This window comes from Micromys minutus (genome assembly GCF_963924665.1).
Source record: "Micromys minutus genome assembly, chromosome: 12".
Lineage (NCBI taxonomy): Eukaryota > Metazoa > Chordata > Mammalia > Rodentia > Muridae > Micromys > Micromys minutus.
The window spans coordinates 61594711-61616835 of record NC_137981.1 but is presented as its reverse complement, the minus strand read 5'-3'; the positions used below and the strand labels follow the sequence as shown (position 1 = coordinate 61616835).

General features: G+C 38.0%; 1 protein-coding gene across 2 annotated transcripts in view; it reads right to left on the bottom strand.

The window, feature by feature from the left end:
* XPO4 (exportin 4) overlaps nt 1-22125 on the bottom strand; it is a gene marked incomplete at its 5' end in the record, with an annotated part of 83135 nt that overhangs the window by 5352 nt on the left and 55658 nt on the right. The window contains 11 exons of one of the 2 annotated variants that reach the window (XM_080926014.1): nt 509-639; nt 1911-2029; nt 4902-5082; nt 5799-6092; nt 8989-9163; nt 11295-11464; nt 12173-12332; nt 16894-17071; nt 17925-18070; nt 18532-18674; nt 19255-19431. In XM_080926014.1, coding sequence (XP_080782140.1) covers nt 509-639; nt 1911-2029; nt 4902-5082; nt 5799-6092; nt 8989-9163; nt 11295-11464; nt 12173-12332; nt 16894-17071; nt 17925-18070; nt 18532-18674; nt 19255-19431 — 1874 coding nt within the window. The remainder of the gene's footprint in view (nt 1-508; nt 640-1910; nt 2030-4901; nt 5083-5798; nt 6093-8988; nt 9164-11294; nt 11465-12172; nt 12333-16893; nt 17072-17924; nt 18071-18531; nt 18675-19254; nt 19432-22125) is intronic. The other variant, XM_080926015.1, reaches the window with a different exon arrangement.

The window sequence follows — 22125 nt, the reverse complement described above, 5'->3', positions numbered from 1 at the left end:
CTGAGAGATTCCAGATCCAGTGATGTCTAACTTGTTTCTGCAGATGATTATACAAATGATGACATTATAATGTCAGTAAGCTGAGACTAGAGAACCAACTGCAATATATCATATGACCTAATGAAGGAATGGCCAGGTGCTGTATGTATGAAAAGAAAAAAAATCATAGAAATTCACAAAAGAAACAGAATTAGAGCTGGGCATGGTGCTGCAAACCTTAAATCAAAGCACTGGGTAGGCAGAGGCTGGTCTACAGAGTGAATTCCAGGACAACCAAGGTTATACAGAGAAACCCTGACTCAAAAAAGAAAGAAAGAAAAAGAGAGAGAAAGAGAGGCGGGGGGGGGGGGGGAGAGGAAGAAAGGAAGGAAGGAAGGAGGGAGGGAAGAGAGGAAACGAATTAAAGCAGTTACAAATTGAGTTATAAAGGAAAAACAATCATTTTTAAAACTTTAAACTTTAACTAGGAATCTCCCTCCCCTAATAACAATGTTTATTTAAAGGATACGATGTCATTCCTAGTTCTAGGGAATACATCAGACTCTTAAACAGATCCTCAGGAAGCTGGGGTATCTTTTCAGGAAAAATCTCACAAATAAATGTAATCAATTTGTAATACTGATTACAAAGGGTTGGAAACTGAAAAAGAAATATTAAATATTTTTGTTTAATATTGTCTAATAAAACAAAAAACTAACAAGCTCATAACTACTATTAACAATCTTCAAGATGTATACAAAATATAGAAAACATTATGACCTGCAGAAATGTAAAATAAGTTACAGTAAAGGGAATCTTTCAGTAGCTGTTATTCAAAAACCACATAGTAGAAGGAATTCTCTTCCTGGAGGCTAATGGGAAATACAGAAAAGTCCTGGTATTCTGTGTTGACCCTGAACAAATAAGCAAAGCAGTCAAACAAGTAAATGATCTGAGAACAAAGGCTTTGGTTAATGTGTTAATTCCCATTTAAATGTGTTAGAAAACATGTGAAATTGATAAACGTTAAGCATAAAGTAGTAGTCAGTCCTCTTCCATCTTTCTACTTGGACAACCCTGAAGAACTGAGGGAAAGTAGGCAATCTAGTCTAACCACAAAGAAAACGTGCACCACATGTTTACAATGGCTGACCTAGTAGAATGGAAAAACATTAAAAGCAAACAAGTGTACAAAGCCAAGTAAACTCTCCCATTCCAAGAGTAGTTACAAAAATTATTGGTTCATGGGTTAGCAGGCATTACCCAATAGACATTCCTCAGAAAGAAAAATACACAGGAGAGCTTAAAGAGTAACCCTTAAGTCTTTTGTCTCTATCTCTCACTCACTACCTCTGTCCTACCACCACCCACCCTATCTGATACAGTTAGTGCACACGTGTGTGGGATACGTTCATAGACACACCCTTCTCCTCCTCTAGTATAGCCTTGTTCTTGCCTCAGCCTTCTCTGATAACACCCAAACACCTCTCCCCTAGAGAACTTCTGGAATGAGTAAAAGGCAACCTCAGTGCCAGCTACCCTTAATACTGACTGATAGAACAAAAGGCACAAAACAGCCATAATATGCAAAAAAAACAAAAAAAAAAAAAAACAAAAAAACACCTTTTTAATTACCTTGGTTTCTACTATCACATTTCTACATGGAAAATTCTACATTTCTCATGCTTGAAAACAGTCACCATCACTGGCTCCTTTGGCCAAGAATGAAGTTTACAAGCAAAATGACAAATCCTAAAAGAATTAGAACTGCTAGCAACTGTTCTTCTCTGGTAGTCCCTGAAGAAACGAGTCACTAATTATCTGCACACACAGGACTAGGGCCTGTGTACTAAGAGGTAAGTACAGCAAACTGTAGTAGAAATATAGAAACAGAAATGTTAATATTCTTATGTTCATATTATTTTAATTACCTTCAAAAGATCTTGTGACATTAAGGGCAGAATTAGGTTTACTCCATATAAAACGACATCAGCTGCTGATACAGATCTGCCTGCTGCTTGTCCTGGCTCATGTCCTCTAAACACTTCATCTATCAAAATAAAAAGCATACTTGTACAGTCATAAATTCAATTTCCAAAGCTCATATTTTTTTATGAAAACATGAACATAGTCAAGTTTAAAGACCCAAGAAATACAAATGGATAACAGAAATCTGATAAGCCCAGCCCATGCCATTCTTTTGTATTATTATTGTTGGAGAATCTGAGTACCCAATTCAGTAAAGTATATAAGGACAAAAGACATTCTTGAAAGCAAAGTTAACATTAATGCCCTAACGGCTTACCTCAGTACCTCCAGCTAATTTGGGTAAGCCTATTGAACTATGAAACTAACAGGATAGACAGTGAACAAGAAAAATGAACCAACAAAGTCAACAGATCAAGAACAATTTCAAGAACTGGACAAGTAACTAACCTGGGCTGCTACAGTACCAGCTTAGAGAACCTCCACAGAAGTAAAAAAAAATCTCTGACCATGAATGCATGATATGAGGCAATACTAGATACGAGGTTTTCTCTTATAAAAACAACCCACTTCTATCAGGTTTGAAGATAAAGTTAACAGGCTGGTAAAGCTAACTAGTGAGGGGAGAGACTTTCAAAACCTTAGAGAATTTGCACTGAAGGCAAGGGTGCATTTAAAGGCAGTGGGGATAAACAGCCCCTCAGCCTCTTGTATTTGTAGAGCAGCTGCACTTCTTCCTGCCTGTTACTCTGAACAAATTTGTAGAACAATTAAGAAAGTTTGGCAGCAACACATGAAGCAGAGATAAGCTACCCCTAATGCATTTGACTGACTGATAACTTCTTGTCTGTCAGTTATTTTTAAGAATAATATATTTATTTTAATTTCATTTGTATCCATGTTTTGCCTGCCTGTCTACCTATGTGAAGGTGTCAGATCCCCTGAAATTGGAGTTACAGGCAATTATGAGCTGCTATGTGGGTGCTGGAAACTGAACCCAGATCCTCAGGGAAGAGCAGCCAGTCATTGCTTTTAATGGCTGAGTCATCTCTCTAACCCTTTCGGACCATAATGGCCCAGTGTTACAGAGGAAAGACCAGGGGAGCTCAAACCCCAGACACCTCAAACATGAGGACTGCCAGAATTGACTATCAAGTCTAAAATCTAGTACTTCCCACTTCAATAGATTTTCCATGCTGTATCCATAAAATGCCAAGTTTGATGGACAATCATCTCAGAAGACATAGAAAAGGCAATGAAATACCCTTTAAAGCAGTGGTTCTCAATGTTTTGACTCTTTGATACAGTTCTTCATGTTGTAGTTATCCCCAAGCAAAAAAATTACTTTACTGCTACATCATAACTGCAATTTTGATTACTGATATAAATCATAATACAACTGATATGCAGGATATCTGCTAAAGAGGACTTGATGCACAGACTGAGAATTGCTGCTCTATAGACCAGGGTATACAGACACATGTAGGGATTTGAATGTGAATTTAAATGTACTAGCTACAAGCATGTGGGTGAGTAAGCCAACTATTCAGTAAAGTGAGAATAGCATGGCACCTGCTGCATGGCATTGTGGGAATAGCAGCAGTTAACATTTATCAAGAACAGCATAACTGAGGAGAAAAGGGAGGCAGAACCCATTTTTCTTTTAGATAAAAAATGTATGTAATTGGGAGGTAGAGAGTGGGAGGGACTTGGAAGAAAGGAGGGGGAAAGGGAAAAGGGGGGAATAGGATCAGATGTGGGAGGAGACAGGGAAGGTGTACAGAGGGTCAGGAAATTGAACAGAAGTGTGTAGCAATGGGAAATGGGGAATTGGGGGCGGGGGGAAGCCAACAGAAAGTCCTAGACGCCATAAAGCAAGAGGGTCCCAAGACCCAGTGGGGATGACATTAGCTGAAATACCCAACAAAGGGGAAGGAGAACCTGTAGATACCATATTGAGAGGTTAGGCACAGCCTCCTGGTTGAGAAATGGGGCCACCCACCCTTCTCAAAAATTTTAATCCAGAACTGTTCCTGTCTAAAGGAAATACAGGGTAAGAGTGGAACAGAGACTGAAGGAAAGGGCATCCAGAGACTGCCCCACTTGGGAACCCATCCCATACACAGCCATCAAACCCAGTAACTATTGCTGATACCAAGAAGTGCTTGCTGACAGGAGCCTGATATAGCTGTCCCCTGAAAGGCTCTGCCAGAGCCTGACTAATACAGATACAGATGCTCACAGCCAAACATTAGACTGAGCACGCACGGAACCCCACTGGAAGAGTTAGGGAAAGAACTAAAGGAGCTGAAGCGGGTTGCAACCCCATAGAAAGAACAACAATACCAACTAACCAGACCCCACACCCCTCCAGAGCTCCCAAGGACTAAACCACCAAAGAGTACACATGGAGGAACCCATGGCTCCAGCTGCATATGTAGTAGAGAATTGCCTTATCAGGCGTCAATGGGAGAGGAGGCCCTTGGTCCTGTGAAGGCTCGATGCCCCCTAGTAGGGGAATGCTACAGCAGTGAGGATAGAGTAGAAGCAGGAGATAGGGAGGGTAGAAGAGACGATTTGCAGAGGGGAAACCAGGAATTTTTGAAAATTTGAAATTTGAAATGTAAATAAATAAAATAACCAATAAAAATTTAAAAAGTACCTATGCCTGTATATCAAAAAACACAAAATTGTGTGATCAAAATAGAATAAATTGATTTTTATACCAAAAGAGAGAACTGAACAAATAAAAGATCATATTCATATTTCAAAAATAGACAAGAGAAAGGCCTTTATGTCTACCTTCAACCAAAGAAATTTACTTCCATTTGTTTGGAAAAATGAGCTTCCTCATGGGACTTTACTGGAAGAAAATAATCTGTAACTTTAACAAAAACAATAATAGCAAATGTGAAGATCACTCCAAGAGACTTTACCTGTGTCACTAAAATCTATGAACTCCTTCGAGAGAAGGTTAGTGAGAAGCTCCATAATGAGAAGCAGGTCCTGGTACTGCTCTTCTTCTGCTGTAACGTCTATCCTTTGCCGCCCTAAGTTATTCTTAGAATATACTTGTAACAAAGTAAGGCAGGCTTCATATAAATGCATAGCTTTAGACTGTAAGAAAATATGAAGAGCAATATTACTTTGTAGAATCTAGTGTAGGTGAGTCAAAGTGTAAATCTACTCTAAATTACAATAATAACTCTACTATTAACAATAACAAAGGGTTGAGAGTCAGGGTTAGTAAAGTACTTGCCAAACAAACACGAGTACCTGAATATAGATCCTCAGTGGTGGTGCACGATTACAATCCCAGTACTAAGGAGAAGAAGGCCCTTCTGGCCTGATTAACTTGGTAAGTCGTAGGGTCAGTTGGTAAGTCCTTGTCTTAGAAAGTAGAGACTCACCCATGACTTGTAGCACTCACACACATACCCACACTGCATCATCAACAATAATAAAAGAAGCTGGACGTGGTGGCACACACCTTTAATCTTAGCTCTTGGAAGGGAGAGGGAGGGAGATGGAACTCTGGGTTTAAGGACAACTTTGTCAACATAGGGAGACCCTATCACAAAACCAAAATAAAACAAAGACTCCTCTAACAACAAGAACAATTAAAGATCAATAGTAAAAGTATACTTATAATAAGAGTACAGCTATGTTTACAATATTAGTCCTCCTATAATACTAACATTTTAGAGTAACAATTCATTCAGCTTGACTCCCTATCTTGGAGAAACAAACTATGCACTAAATGTGAAGCAAAGAATGGAATATTATCGCTTCACAGACTTGTAATCCAGAAGAAATAAAGGAATAAAACTTACCTCTCCAAGATAGCATATTTGTTTATGTGCAACTTCAACAAAAACTTCTATAATGAGATTGACAGTTTCTGGAGTATTTTTGTAAACTTCCATTAATCCAATGCAATTGTTAAGGAAGTCCATTAAAAAATTAAAAAGGATGGCTACATTGTCAATCTGGGTGGCCTCAGCAATGCCACACAGGGCCTCCAGTGTGGCAGTGATCTCCTGCTTGACTTCCTCCTGCTGACACACCTGCTGAAAGTTCTCTTGGTTTATCACTCTCAGGAATCTTTGCTGAAGAGGCTGAAGAACCTGTGGAGGAACATCACAGCATAAACTTCCTAAGATGCAGAGTGAATTCCTCAGCTTGGATGAGTATGTTTCCCAAAATATTCTCATTGGTGCAGAATGAGCATACAAATCAAGGAATATTTGAACCACTAGATTCACTACCCCTTAAGTCTTTGAAACAGGGTCTTGCTAGGTAGAACAGGCTGGTCTCATTTTCTTAGGAATCCCATCTGACTTCTATATGCTGCAATTACAGGTCTGAGTTATGTTGCTTATACTGAGAATCATCATAGCTTGTGCTACATACACAGAAATGGCACACAAATCACAGAATATGGTTCTTTTGATTCTATTCTTTGTAAGTTCTTCCTTTTTTTGGGGGGGGGGGCGGTGTTATTTTCTCACAATTCTTTTTAGTTTTATTGTACGTGTGTTGGCATTAGGTATCCATTTTATTGACATAAGGTATTTGCTGAAATCTAGAGCTTGCTAATTTGGCAAGCCTAGGTACCAGTTTGCCCTGAGGATACTCTGTCTCTCTCTGACAAGTACTGGGATTTTAAGTAAACCTTCACAAACATTCAGCTTTTTATGCTGAATGTCTGAAACCTCGTCCTCATACTCCTAGGACAAGTGCTTTACCCATTTAGCCATCTTTCCATCCAGGCCCCTATTAGTTTTTTTTAAAAGTTTCACTGTGCATCCCTGACTAACTTCAAACTGATGTTTAAATCCTCTTGCCTCTGCTTCATAAAGATAAGATTATAGAGGGTGTATGTGTGTGTAAGCACATAGACATATAATTGTTTTGGGTACAGGGTCTCTGGTCAACATTCATTTTTTTAATTTTGCAGCTTCTCTCTACATTTTTTTTCAGGTGATTGGCCAAAGAATTATAAAGATGAAAAGAATCAGAACTCCTTAATAGGAAATCAAAAAAGGTTTTTCTCCATCAAGGGCCAGAGAGTAAGTACTGCATAGTGTTCAATTCAGTAGCACTATATGAACAGAGTGATAACTCAGTGAAGGTTTATCTACAGACACAGCAACCAAGTTGGGTCTATGAGCCAGTTTGCCAATTTCTATTGTAATACAGTCATATTATAAAGCCCCTGTCTTTCTTCAAAATTCTTGCCATAGAATACACCTTCAGATAGTCCTGTTCTGGGTGTTAAGAGTATTTAGAGGGTTAAAGAAATGTCTCAGTTGGTAAAGTACTTACTACATATGGTGGTTTGAGTAAGAATGGACCCCATAGGCCCATATTTAAATACTTGGTTCCTAGATGGTGAAACTTTTTGGTAAGGATTAGAAGGTGTAGCTTTGTTGGAAGAGGTTAAGTCGTCTTTCCTAGTTAGCTTCTCTCTGCCTCATGGTTATTATCTCAACATGTAAGCTATTGCTCCAGTGCCATGTTTGCCTGCCTGTTGCTATCCATGTTCTCCATTAGGATGGTTATAGAGTCATTCTCTGAAACTGTAAGCAAGCCCATAATTAATGCTTTATTTCTTAAGTTGCCTTGGTCATGGTGTGTTTTTACAGCAATGAAACAGAAAACCAGCCAAGTCACCACATAAAGTGTGAGGACCTAAGTTTAAGCTCCAGCCCTCATGAATAAACTGTGTGCCTATAATCCCAGTGCTGGGAAAGAGAGAAGTAGACAAGATGACCTCTGGGGTTTGCTGACCAGCCAGTGTAGCTGAAATCAGTTTCAGATACAGTGAGAGGTCTTATTTCAAAAAATAAGGATGAAAGCAACTGACAAAGATGACTATGGTCAATCTCTGGCTCTGTGTCTATATTTATATGTGGTAGGTATGTATACATGCATGTACTTGCTCACAAAACCAGAGGTATCAGGTCTCTTGTACCTGGAGTCAAAGAGAGCTGAGAGCCACCCAAAGGGGATTCTGGGAGACAAGTTTGTATACTCAAGAAGAGTTGTTTGTATTCTTAGCCACTGAATCATTTCTCTGGACGCCTGCTCCATGAGAGGGTGTGGGGGGATATATAAAAAGTCAGCCTGTTTTAGCTTAGCTATAAAAACATAGATGACTATCTACTCTTGTGCCCTTACCTTTACAGGTATTAAACACTCTAGATATAAGAACCAGAGACCAGACCTCTACATATACACTTGATTCAAGAAACAAATTATTATAGAAGGTGCCCACACTATGGTTAAATTAGAAGCTCAGAAAATGACTTCATTTGAATAAAGTTGTTTGAGATAAAGTAAGTTAGAATTCAGTCATAAAGGAATGTATTCTACTCCAATACAGTATCTTATACATTGAGAGTATTTGCATGTAGAGTACACAGAGAACCTGTGAACAACAGAAGTGCCAAAGGTTGTCACTAACTACCAAAAGCCACAGACTCATCTTGTAGACCTTAAAAAGAACTCTATGAACACCTTCTTGGGACACATAAGCAGCCTCCTAAATTCAAGGCAGGGAGAATCTGTTGTTAAGCCGATTATGGTAAGAGAAGTGCCAGGAAACAAAATAAACTGTAATTTTCATCTCCTTTTCAAGACAGAAAATGCCTTGTGGTTTTTCACGCCACTGTTTCTTTTGCTTTTGGGGTCAGGCTGACTAACCCAAGGCCTTGGCATGCTAAAGCAAGTGCTCTATCTCTGAGCCACCCACCTTGTTTTTTTGCATTTTGATAAAGATACACCAATTCATGTTCTCATCTGGCTTAGGAAAATGTACCTGAAGCGTAGAAACCATTAATAATAGTCAATATGTCAGATAAGTAGGGCCAGATACGCTTTGACACAGTATTTATCAAATAAGCTTCCACTGGTTGATGAGGAGGAAAAACATAAGGAAAGTTATTTAAGTGTTTGTCTCAAGACTCTTTTATAATATCTGTAAGGTAAAAGAAGAATTAAAAGAGAAGAAACTTTTACCTCAGTCCAATACTGCTGCTTGGTTTCTGTGTCCATATGTGCAAAACCTCCTAAGACCAGAGCCTTCATCAGTGTCCTCTGCACTGGGCTGGACAGGAAATTAAGAGGTGGGCTTCGACTTGCAAACTGCTTTGCTAGATTCCACCAGTTTTCACACTGAATTACTAAATTTGCCCTTCAGGTAGAAATAATAAAACATAAGTTATATTACGCTCACTACATATATATCTACTAAGAAAATAAACACTGGACAGAGCCAGAGAGATGATTCAATGGTTAAAAGTGACTACTACTAAGGACCTGGGTTCAGTCCCTAGCACCCACATGGCAGTTCACAACCACCTATAACTCCAGTTTGTGAAGACCAGTTTTCTCTCCAGGCATTTGCAGAAACATGGTGCATGCGAACCCATGCAGGCAATTCATATAATAAAAGGGATAGAGGTTTGAGAGGTACATGGCATCTAATTTTAGCCAATTTTAACAAGACAAGGCCTTGCTATGTTACTCAGGTTGACCACATTCTTGAAATCTTCATTCCTCAGCCTCCTTAGTACTGAGAATATGAATATGACTAAATGTAATTCTTTGTGTGTGGATATGTGAGTCTGTGTGTGACATATGCATAGGTGTCTGTAGCAGCCAGAAGACAATACCAGATCCTCTTGAGCTAGAGTTACAGACAGCTGTGAGCCACTCAGTGTGGATTTTATGAAACAAGCATTGGTCCTCTGGAAGAGTTTCAGGAGCTCTTAACTACTGAGTTACCTCTTCTACCCCTCTGAACATAAATTTAAAAAGACAGTAGCACAATATGGACTCTTGAGTTACACTGGTCTTCATTTAAACCCAGTAATTGCTCGAGAACATAAAACTTTTTACTTAGTTTCTTTTCACCATCAATTATCTGACTATAAAATGAGAATGGCTGTATAGCTGTTTCCTTGTGGAAGGTAGGAGAGGATTAGGTAACTTCTAAGACTAAGGAAGCCCATCTCCCAGGTTCTGTCAGTGGTAATCAATTGTTAAGGCGACTCACTGGTGCTGTGGCTGCCCCAACTTGTACAAGAAGCTCCAGTGATGAGCATTTATGAGCAGCCATTCATTGGAGGTAGAGAGGTTGCTTTTGGTAATTCAGCTGCACTGTAAGTAACCCCTTACCCATACTCCAGTAAATTCACTGCTTCAGCAATCTGGGCTTGTCCTTCCCTTGGTCTGTTGCTATCCTCTCTATTTGGGATAGGCAGAATCAGATTCCCCAGGGAAAACATGGGACAGGGACAAGGAGCTAGAACAGTCCTGAATCTCATGCTCAAGTGAGATCTTTCAGAACAGCAGTCACAACCAATAGCATCAACAACAATAAAATTCCTATGCAAAAAAAAAAAAAAAAAAAAAAAAAAAAAAGAAGTACACCTACAATTTACTATAGAAAGCATTAAAAGTTTTACTTTGCAACATCAGTTTAAACATCAGTTGTTCTCACCAATAAATGGGGACCACTGAGCCAGGCATGATGGCACATGCTTTTAATGCTAGCACTTGAAAGGCAAACATAGACAGATCTCTTGAGCTGAAACCACATAGGACCGCCAATGGTACACCCTCTGAGGGGGTGAGGGCTGAGGGGCAGGAAGGTGTGTGTGGGAGGCATACTGAAATATATCAAATGAAAATTTTAAACATCAAAGTGGATTTTAAAAGATTATTATTTTATGTGTATGAGTGTTTTGACTGCATGTATGTCTGTGTATATTGTGTGTGCCCAGTGGCTAAAGATGCCCAAAGATGGCATCAGATTTTTTGGAACCAGAGTCACATTACAATTGTAAGCTACAAGTTGTGTGCTGGGGATCAAATCAGGGTCCTCTGGAAGAACAGCCAGTGTTTTTGTTGTTGTTGATATTTATTTGTTTGTTTGTTTGTCGAGCAGGGTTTCTCTGTATGGTGGCTGTTATGGAACTAAGTTTGTAGACCAGGCTGGCCTTGAACTCACAGAAATCTGCCTGCCTCTGCCTTCCAGAGAGCTGGGATTAAAAGAGTGCAATACTACCACCCAGCTTAGCCAGTGTATGTAAGCTTTGAGGCATCTTTCCAGCTCCTAAAAGGTTTTAAAAACAGGTTTTCTGATGCCAACAGCCAATGCAATTATCCATCAATAAAAGAGAAAGCTGCCATATGCATTTGTAACAACACTATGAAGAGGTTTTAAACTACTACTTTGAAAATCAATGGGCTTAGATATTGTAACCTTTTGCCAGTCACTAAAGAGAAAACCAAAGTCCCTGCTCCTCCCCACTCCTTACCTTTCTCTTCTTTCTACCAAAGTGACAAGGAGCTGAACAGTATCATTTGCAAGGTCCTGCTCACTACTCCACACTGACAGATTGCTGATGACCTTTTGTAAGAGGTAGCCAATAATCCACTGGGAACCCTCTGTATCCGCTCCAAATGCTGTGCTTAATGGCAAACTTATCTTAAGAGAAAAGGTAAGAATTTCTAAAGTCAGAAAGATCAGCTAAAAAAATAATCCACAGAAAATCAACAAGGAAATTAACATAGAAACCTAAGGAGGTTCTCACTTCACATTAGTTTTATCATTTTTCATTTGTTGAATAAAAAAGATAATCCTCAATCCACCCATGTTTTTCAACTAATTTTTCTGTCAGTTTTAATCTCATAGTAATTATTAACAAACTGAAAAGTGACATATTTAAAACAGACACGCACATCTCAAAGACAATATAAAAACATAGTAATATAATGGGTAAAGTATCTTAATACTAGCTAAAAATCAATAAAATCAAACACCGTACTCTAAAAATGTAAAGCAACAGCATTCAAGTCCCTTATATTTTCTGTAAAAATCCTTTTCATTTCTTTATGCCAGAGTTGTTTCTCTTAAACAGTTGTTCTTCTCCCTTCTTCCCCCTCCTTCTGTTTCTCCTCTTTTTCCTTCTCCTCCTCTTCCTTCTCTATTTTTCTTTTAAGACAGTTTCTCTGTTTAGCTATGGTTGTCCCGAAACTTAAAGATCTACCTAACTCTGCCTCCTGAATGCTGGGACTAAAGGTATGTGTCACCAACCCCAGCTAACAGTTTTGTTTTCATATGTCAGACAGACAGACAGACAAAACTTGCCATCATCATAAACCCAAAAAGACTTACTGGTTTTTATGTCCTCACCTGATCATACAGTTTTTCATCTACCAGGAGGTAAGTCTTGGCCCAGCGTTTTAGAAACCAAACAATATCTTTGCCCATTTGAGGGCTTAGTAGATGAGTGAGATCTGCTCTTATTGCTCGAGATTCAACTTCTGAGACTCTTAGCACAGCAGACAACAGCCTGTGGGGAGAAAACAGAAGTTGCTAACCCAACTTTTTTACCCTATAAAAATCTTTTTTGCTTCTTTATACCAGGCTATGTGTGAAAATTTCATCAATAGGATTGTAGATAAAGTCCCCACATCATTTCTGATCTTCTAGAGTCAAGACAAAGGAGGAATGAGAAGCACCCTCTGCTCAGGCTGTAACTGCAGACATAAATCTTAGCGACATTGTCTAAAGTGTAGTTCCCAATTCAAAATGAAGGAACACATAAAATTAAATGTTCAGAATATAAGCCAAATTTTTCATCGCTCCTCCAGTAGACAGTTTATATTTTTGTGTCACAAAAGACGAGTCCTGTTATGCTTTAAGATCTGAGAATTAACTTATTAGAATAGAATGTTTTAAGTACTCAGCCTTGTCTCCAAATCCCATAGTCCTGCATATTGTCTTGTAATCTTGATTCTTAATGGCATCTTAAGATAAAAACATCCTAGAATTATTACCTACCTAAGTAAGTAATAACATATTATCTATTCCCATGTTATGGGAATAGGAAAGGGACATAGAAGAAGTTACATATTTCTAAGTTGACTTCACCAAAACAAAAACAAAAACAAGGAAGCACAAGTTGTAATGAATATCAGTGCCCAGACTAAGACTCTAATCATTATGGTTTGGCCTCTGCTTTATTCCTTCCTGACCTCAAGAAGGCAAAATTCATGTGTAATCAAACTAGATGGGCGTGTGCATTCTCTATTGACCTGATCTCTCACCAAGAAGTACTTGGTGCTGTTGACCACCCTGCCCCTTTGAAGGAGCTCCCTCCATGGTTGCCCTGTTCTCATTTCCTATGTCCCCAACCTATCTGCTTACTATTTCCCAATCTTTACTGAAGACTATTCTCTGGATTTTCTTTAAATGGGAAGTGTCTGTCTAACATCCCCTGTAACTACCACCCCCCACACTATCAAACTATTCGCATGAACCAGTGCTCAAACTTTCTAAATTTCATAGTTTACGTGAACAAGAATAACAGAAACCCCAATAACCTTATATTCACCAATGATGATGTAATAAATTTTCCTGTTATACTAAATTATTTTAAATATAATTAAATGCCTAAGAAAATTTAAAATAAAAAGGTTATATTGGTACTTTAAAAGTATGTACTGAAATTCAATATTTGTAGTGTTGACAACTACCACTGTCTATTTAAAACTAACTTCCTTTATTCAAACTTTATTTCCACAAAGAACATTATTTACCAATTGCACTATTTTCTATAATACAAACATTTATATATTATACTTTTTATATATTTTCAATGTCTATAAAACTTTAAGAAGACCTTTAGAAATTAAAAGTCTTCTGGATTGACTTACTATTATTATACTTAACAGCATACTATAGAACAAATGTAACACAATTTTAAATTACAAAGCAATTTACCCCAGTGCTAGGCTTCCAACCTAGAAGCTTACACATGCTAGGCAAAGTGGTCTACCACTAAGCTACATTGTCAGCCCAATTTTGTGCATTTTTGGGGAATAATACAAAAGGGTTTTTATATCTCCTACTTGGTTTATATACTTGTGAATATTACTCATTGCCAGAATAAACCAAAGTGCAGCGAAAAAGTTGATTTCTTTCTCAAGAGATATAAGCACTGGAGAAGAAAACCCCCAAAACAAAAAACTTGTTCCCATTAAAAAACAGAAGTTATTTTTCAAACACTAAGGGTATCTGTTATTTGAATTACATAAGTTATATGACAAAACTCAGGCTAGAGAGATGGCTCAGCGGTTAAGAGCACTGACTGCTCTTCCAGAGGTCCTGAGTTCAATTCCCAGCAACCACATGGTGGTTCACAACCATCTGTAATGGGCAACCAATGCCGTCTTCTGGTATGTCTGAAGACAGCTACAGCATACCCACATACATGAAATAAATAAATAAATCTAGAGGGGGGGGCTGGTCTTAAAAAGAAAAAAAACAACAAACAAAAACCAAAAAACAACTCAAGATCAAGTCATTCCATCTGGCCAAACCCGGGCCCCTTTTGGTGCTGTGTGATGCAATGAACTATGTTGCTGGCTACCTAGCTACCAACACCAGGTGACCTGGAACTGCCCTTTTCTTTGGTAGTCTTCGGGCACCCATATACATGCCAGTCCAAACTGGGAGCCTGAGCCTTTCTTTTGTCTAGTGGGACAGAGCTAAAAGGGCAGTAGAAACAGAGGTCAGGCGGTCCCTGGGAACCTTATTTCTCTTCTCAGTACCATGCCCAGAAATCAGCAGTAGCCTGGAGAACTCTCAGAAACGCCTCTCAAATCCAAGAGCCAGTTTCCAAATTCTCCCTAAAACTGAAAATGAACTGCTTCCCAACTTGGCCTGTCAGTTAACTCCACCTTCCATAAGACTATAAAACAGCTCACTTTCCTCTTGCAAATTCTGCTCATGAACCCAACAGACCCCTCTCCTGCCTCTTTAACCTCACCTCTCCTATGCTATCAGTGCCTCTCCATCCCACAATGCCTTCCTTCCTCTCATCGTTCAAGTAGCAGTCTGCCAAATATTATGCCAGTAGATCAGGAAAAATAAGACTTCTGAAACACTCTGGTGTCTTAGGAGTCCCATCCTTAAATCCCAGCCTAGTCAAGTTACACTGTCGAATACTTTATATTCCAGCAGTCCTCAGCTTCCCAAATCAGTCTGATATTATATTTGCATTCTAACTGTAATAAACCAAAAAGTCAGCATGATGAATCAGGCCTTAGTCTCACAACCTTTTGCTGTAACCTAGTCTGGGTACTACTGATAACTCTGTTGATTATGACTAGACCCACAGGCAGTCTCCACACTTCCCCACTCATTACACTGGTAATCAGAGTGGAAATCAGGGAAAGCTCTGTATGTGTGACTTACTTCCCTACTCAGAACTTATAGCAGCACCCCAATCTTCCTCAATGCAAAGATGTCTTACAACACCTGAAGGTGAACTTTTCCTCCTACTTATTTCTACAATTCCATCTCCTTTAAAAATCTTTTTTCTCTCAGCTTGGTCCACAATAGCATTCTGTCCATATCTGCTTGACCATGCCAGTAATGGCCAAGGCCTTTACATTAGTTATTTTATTTTTCGATCTAGCTGGAATGTTCTTCCCTTGGGCACATTCAAGATTCTCTTATCAACAACCTTAATCCTTGCTCAGGAGTCATTTAATAAATGAAGCTCATGTGAATCGAGATTGTAAGAAGCCCTGCAGCAGTCTGTGCTTCAGGTGCCCTGCCCTATTTGGCTCTTCACCCACAGCACTTCCTGTGTTCTAACACACCCATCACTTGTTGACCAGGTCTCCCTTAACAATAACTCTAAAGGGGGAGAAATTCATTTTCTTCAAGAAATATGAACTACATTTTTAGTGAACCAAAGGCTATTTCTCCCATATATCAAATCAATTTTACAATAACTCTTTAGATAAAAACAACAAAAACTTAGCTATTCTAACACTCCATAGTTGGTGCTCTCTAATATGAAAATGATTTGCTCCCACACTGATATAAAGGAAATGGTCCTAATGGTACCTGCTACAAGAAGTAGGACAACACACCCATGGCACAGCTTGGAAATAAACAATCCTAGAAATAACATTCACCAGGATACAAACCAAAGTAAAAAAAAAAAAAAAAAAAAACCCAAAAAACCTTTGCTTATATTTATGGCAAACAAAAGAATGTACCAATAAAGAAAATAAGGTTCCAAACAATTCCTTGGTATCAGCTTCATATTTGACCTTAAAACAACAACATAACAACAAAACCCGTATCTTCTATTGTAGAGGCTTAAGTGTTCTCTTAGGATTGCACTGAAAAAATAAAGTGGGACATAACCCCGAGTAACTAACAAGCCAATGCTACCACCATCTCTACTCTCTGCAAGGCAACTGAGACTCAAAGACAATGAATAAAAAAACATTTTCAAATCAATCTTTAAAAATACGATTAATTCAAATTTACTCCCTGTAGTTTCCAAATTAAGAATAAAAACATTGCCTTTACTAACAGGAAGATGAATAGTGAATCCTCTCAAAGGCAGTCTTGCTGTCTTGTAATTACCGTTGACAGGGCTCTCAAGTTTCACATATTTAGAATAACTATTTCTATAATATAATAATGACAGTTTTCCTTAAGAAGCCACTGACACATAAGCAATACATACTTGTTAAGGCTCACCTGGTTTCTAAAACCTGTTTTTCCCTTATGAAGGGTTCCTACACATACATCATTACTGTTTAGTGATGGACAAACACTAAATTCTTAATAAATTATAGTTTCAAAACTGTTTCCAAGTCCTGCATTCAGATTCACTTTACGTTTGTTCTTGTCAGTGCTAGATAGTCCTGCCAACTCCTGCTAGCGTGCCCCTGCCATCCTTGTGTTTCCAGGCTTCTCTAAGTTCTTGCTTCTTTCATGTATCCAATTTACAGTGCAGCGCCTACCCCTCCAGTCAACTACCCATCAACTCAGAGTTCACGAGACAATAAATTACAAGAGCGCAGCTATAGAGTTCATATTACCTAATCACAGAATCTGTTCTGCTGTACCCTGGGATGGAAGAAGCCTTTTCTCCTGGAGATCCCAAAATTTGAAGTGTTGTATTAATGTCAACTTCAGATGAATGCTTAATGGAATATTCCATTATTTCTGGAGGTATTAGCGGAGTCTCTCCCTGAGTATCATCAGCTAAGAGGTAGCCTTCAGTTTAAAAAAAATTAAAAATGAACACTTAACAAATCTATTTACCAAATTGCACTATAAATGCTTTCAGTTTTGATTTATATACATCATATAGGTTGATGTAAAAGTAAATTATAATGTTAATCTGTTAATTTCAAGATGAGGTGCAGCAACTGTCAATTTCTTAGATAACTAAAGCCCTCAAAAATACAGTAAAGGATCAAGGTCAAATGGTTTAGTATCATAATGCATGGTGACATGTAGGCTTTGAAAACTTGAGTCATTTATTCTGTTAATAGGAATTCTGCTACTATATCATGAATTTATTCATATACAACTTTTTAAAAGTCAAGTGTTTTTTGTTTTGTTTTTTTTCCCTTGATTACAATATAGAATCACTAATAGGGTAGTGGTCAAGGAAAAAGACCCTAAAAGTCCGACTGCCTAGACTTGCATTCTGTCTCCAAACCATGACTGCTGTATGACCATTCTTATATTTCAGCCTTTTCATCTGTTAGTTGGGAAAGAGATGGTGATGGTGATGATGATGATAAACATCACAGAACACTACTAGTTCAAGGGGCTACAACATGATCCAAAGGAAACACTTGACATATAACATGATAGCCAGTGGTTTTTAAAAAATGTCTACTTCTCAAACAGCATCTGTATCCAAGTCATTCATCACTATATATGAAATATATTTATATATATATTGTTGATGCGAGACAGGGTCTCGCTAGGTAGCCCAAGCTAGCCTCAAAACCTCAATCCTCCTACCTCAGCTTTCCTCTGGGCTGGGATTACAAGGATATACCACCACACCCAGCTCTAAATTATTTTTTTTAATATATGAAGCTTCTTAACTAACCTGTAACTAAAATAAGCCAGTGAATATCTTCGTAGAGATCGTCAAGCATTTTGTTATCAATGGTGCTTGATCCGGGCGAAGCAAGTAATTGTTGTTGATGCCGTTGTAACTGGCTATGGAGTCTTGTTACCCTTTCTTCTAATAAACTAAAAGAGAAAAGAAACAATAGCTTAATCAAGTGCAGGATAGGAAGGTCTAGAACACTGATAACTTCAATATAACTTCACAACTTAAACTAAGATGTTGGCACAAAATACATATATTTTAAAAATCTTATAGTACACAACTATTCTCAAGAGCACTAGAAGAAACATAATGTATATTTTATGACATAGAATTAAAATAACGCTTTACGAACAAGCAAGGTTTATATGACAGGCATTTGAAACTGGTTATTCCAAGTCATTTCTCATGCCTTGTTTTCCACAATTCCTGCAGTCTACACTGTAGTGCCTGGGCTCCAACTGGATAAGCCAAAAAAATTATAATCATAACATGCTTCTGTCCACTGGGTCCAATGTGCTGGGAAGGGGTGGGGGTGTTCAATGCTCTCCAGGAAATTGTGAGCAGAGAGCTCTTCTCCAAGGGGTTCCTGAACTGTGTGTACCTTGTCAGAAGAGGCATACAGTGTTCGGCAGCAATTCTTCCTAGCATTCCTACACTGGCTAATTGGTCAGAAAACTGATCTCGATCATCTTCTTGGAGTTCACTTATTTCTTCTTCCTCACGAGAGGCCACACCATTGGCAGTCTATTTGATGAAAGGAAGAGAAACAATGAGGAAATATAGCATCATGTTCCATAAGGCTTGTGTGTCTATGACCTTGTCTGGCTTCAGGAAGACCTGGTCAGAGCCAACCTACAGACACACCTTTCTAGGATTCTTTTCCAACATTGCTAGCAGTCCTGGTAGCCATCAAAAGGGTGAGGTGAGGATAGCACTGAAGAGAAGGAAGAAACAAAATGCTTCTCTGTGCACATGCTAACAGCTAGCTGCATACCTATAGTATACCTCTTATGCTGGGGACTGTCATTTGTCATTAAAACAATCTAGCATCTTATGATTCCCTAGTTCTTTGAATATAGGATATTATTTAATATAGGATGTTACCAGACACCTGGTAAGACAGAAGTGGCTAACTGGAAACTTGAAAAGGAGGCAATTATAATTAACAGCCCACACATGAAAACTGGTAGATATATAAAAGGAACCACATTTTTATCAGCAATTCTTTGAGAGAATTTGTCCCAAATTTATAGTATTTTATGTTGTCTAATATGATTAAATAGAACCTATAGTAATTTTTCATTCCACCCTGCTTAAAACTCACCAAATTCCTTGTGCCATCTGGAGCAGCAAGGTGACACTGAATATAGGAGTTGAACACCTGAACTGCATGCTGTGTAAAAAAGCCTTTATGGAAATGCTTGTCATCTTGGACCAATGTTAGCCAGGACTCCAGCAATTTATCATATGCTTCCATGTATACCATGTCATCCTTATCAAGCTAAAAGAGAAGAGGATTCATTAAACAAGTACAATGCAGAGAAATAAATGGGCATTGGAAGAGGTATACAGTTATGTACAAAAACAATTTTTAAATGCTTTTAAAAGAAAAGTATTTCAGGCTGGAGAGATGGCTCAGAGGTTAAGAGCACTGAATGTTCTTCCAGAGGTCCTGAGTTCAATTCCCAGCAACCACATGGTAGTTCATAACCATCTGTAATGAGATCCGATGCCCTCTCTGGTATGTCTGAATACAGCTACAGCAAGAGTTTTCATATCTAAATAAATAATAAAATCCTTTTTAAAAAAGCATCTCTAATTATTAAGCATTTATAAAATTCCCCAAATTTCAAAAGAAGTAAGTCTTTGGCAATATGGAATTAATGTTTATTTTAAAAGACTAACTGTTTAGTGCTTTGTGGAATTTATGTTTTAAAAATAAAAGTGGTATTAGCTTTTTGAAAAGCTAAAAACAAGAATATACAACATTATTAGTATAATTCTTACACATTTGTTTTTCTTGTACTGGAATGAAATCTAAGACCTGGCATATGCTAGGCAGGTACTCTACCACTGGGCTACAATCTTCAAGACCAACATTTTCAAGTGACTTTAAAATTAGTAAAAAAGCAAATTGGTCTAATCAGATCGCTAAGTTTTACAGATATTCCTTAACAAGAAGTACTTTATTTTAATAAAAAAAGACAGCTAATTCCACATAGTAAGAAATATTTATTATATTCAAGAAATATAATAGCCACTGACTCAACTCATATTAGAGAATGTAAAAGCTACCCCATCACTAGAGTAAGCTAAGTGGCTTAAGAATGTAAAAATAAATAATTTCTTACTTTTCATCAGTTAAGGTTTTTCCTATAAAGGAAGATATGTGACATGCTTTAAAAAAGAAATAAAGGAAGGAAGGAAGGAAGGAAGGAAGGAAGGAAGGAAGGAAGGAAGGAAGGAAGGAAGGAAGGAAGGAAGGAAGAGTAAGCAGGTAAGAAACCAAGAGGAAGCCACACCTCTCCTCACCCAGCTGAGCCCCTCACCCCATGGTGCAGAGACTGTCATGATCTTAACTATTCAGGTGATTATTTGTAATTTCATTACCCATTCTTTCTTGTTCATGAATAGCTACTATTTCTCAGTTAAAATTTCATACCAAAACCACACCACTGAGACATAACGAAGGAATTTCCCAAGAAATAGTTGAGAAATACAAATAACAGACTACAGAGCTATTTGTGGTCTAAAATCCTTAGATTGATCTAATATTCTGATGAAAAACAAACAAAGAAGCAAACAAACCACTGTACTTAAAAAGCCGCAAAGACCAGGAATTTGGATGTGCTGGAACATCAACTGAGTAGATAGGACCCTCACACATAAGGTAAGATGAAAGGCAAGGAACATATTCAGTTGGCCTTAGGAGTACAGAGATCAAGCTTCCTCTTGATTCTATCAAGAAACTACTGTAGGAGTTGAAGAAATGGCTTAACAGTTAAGAACACTAACTGTTCTTCCAGAAGGCCTGAGTTCCCAGCACCATATGGTGGCTGTAGTGGGATCTGATGCCTTCTTCTGGTATGTCTGAAGACAGCTGTAGTGTACTCACATATATAAAACAAATAAATCTTAAAAAAAAAAAAAAAAGCAAAACTGTAATGCTCATGAGAGTACATTCAACAAAAGTACACGAAGATAGCATTTTTTTTTTGTTTTGTTTTTTAAAGAAAAACTACGCTGCCTGTACTTTGCAATATGGCAGTGGTTCAGGTGAATATGATCAAAGCATGTTACATGTACATGTGAAAATTATTCTTTACAGTTAGTATACAGTTTTTTTTTTAAGTTAGAAAAATCAAAGCACACTGTTGGTTATAAACAATAGGAAAGGTGGCTCTGTTCCTTCTATAATTTCCTCAAATTTGAAGAGCTAAGCATTGGAGTCCTGAAGTGAATAGGATACTTTCTTCCCATAGAAACATCTGTGGCTTGTTTATATACTTAACAAGGCGTGTGCTTTGCAGACATCATTTGTCAAGTCTTAACAGTTTATCTTGCCAAAATAAACAGACTAGTAACATATCTAAAAGGATTTAGGAGTAGCATCCTCTGATCTAGTCTCAAAAAGAAAAACACAGGACATTTTAAAGACCTACTATCATTTTTCTAAGTACATATTTAAGATATGAATCAAAATGTAAAAAGTTTTTTAAAAAAATTAAAACCTTACATTCGTATTATTAAAGGAATTCTCCACAATTCCTCCATTAAAGCACGATATTAGAATGATCAAGTAGAATACACAAGACCTTATACATTGGATGGTGATTTAAAATAAAGACTGAGCTTCTTGGAAAAAAACAAACCTCTGGTTTCTTCTGTACACTAATAAAGTAACTCATCAGGCAAAGTGTGAGAAATTTGGTTGATGACAATTGGCAACTGGATCTTCCAGTCTAATCCCAGAGAAGTGAAACCTAAGCTGGTGCTTTTTCATAACACCTTGGCTCTGTTCCATAGCCACTCTGGCCCAGACCCAACAGCCTGCTGGCAGCATGTGCGCAGATGACTAAGGAGACCAATCTAGACACTATGTGCTCATGCTCTGAGCACTGTAAGGCCTAATGCCAGAAGGGCTTTGGAGAGGGGCTTAGAGCTTATGGGACCTACTTGACCCCACTTTACTCCA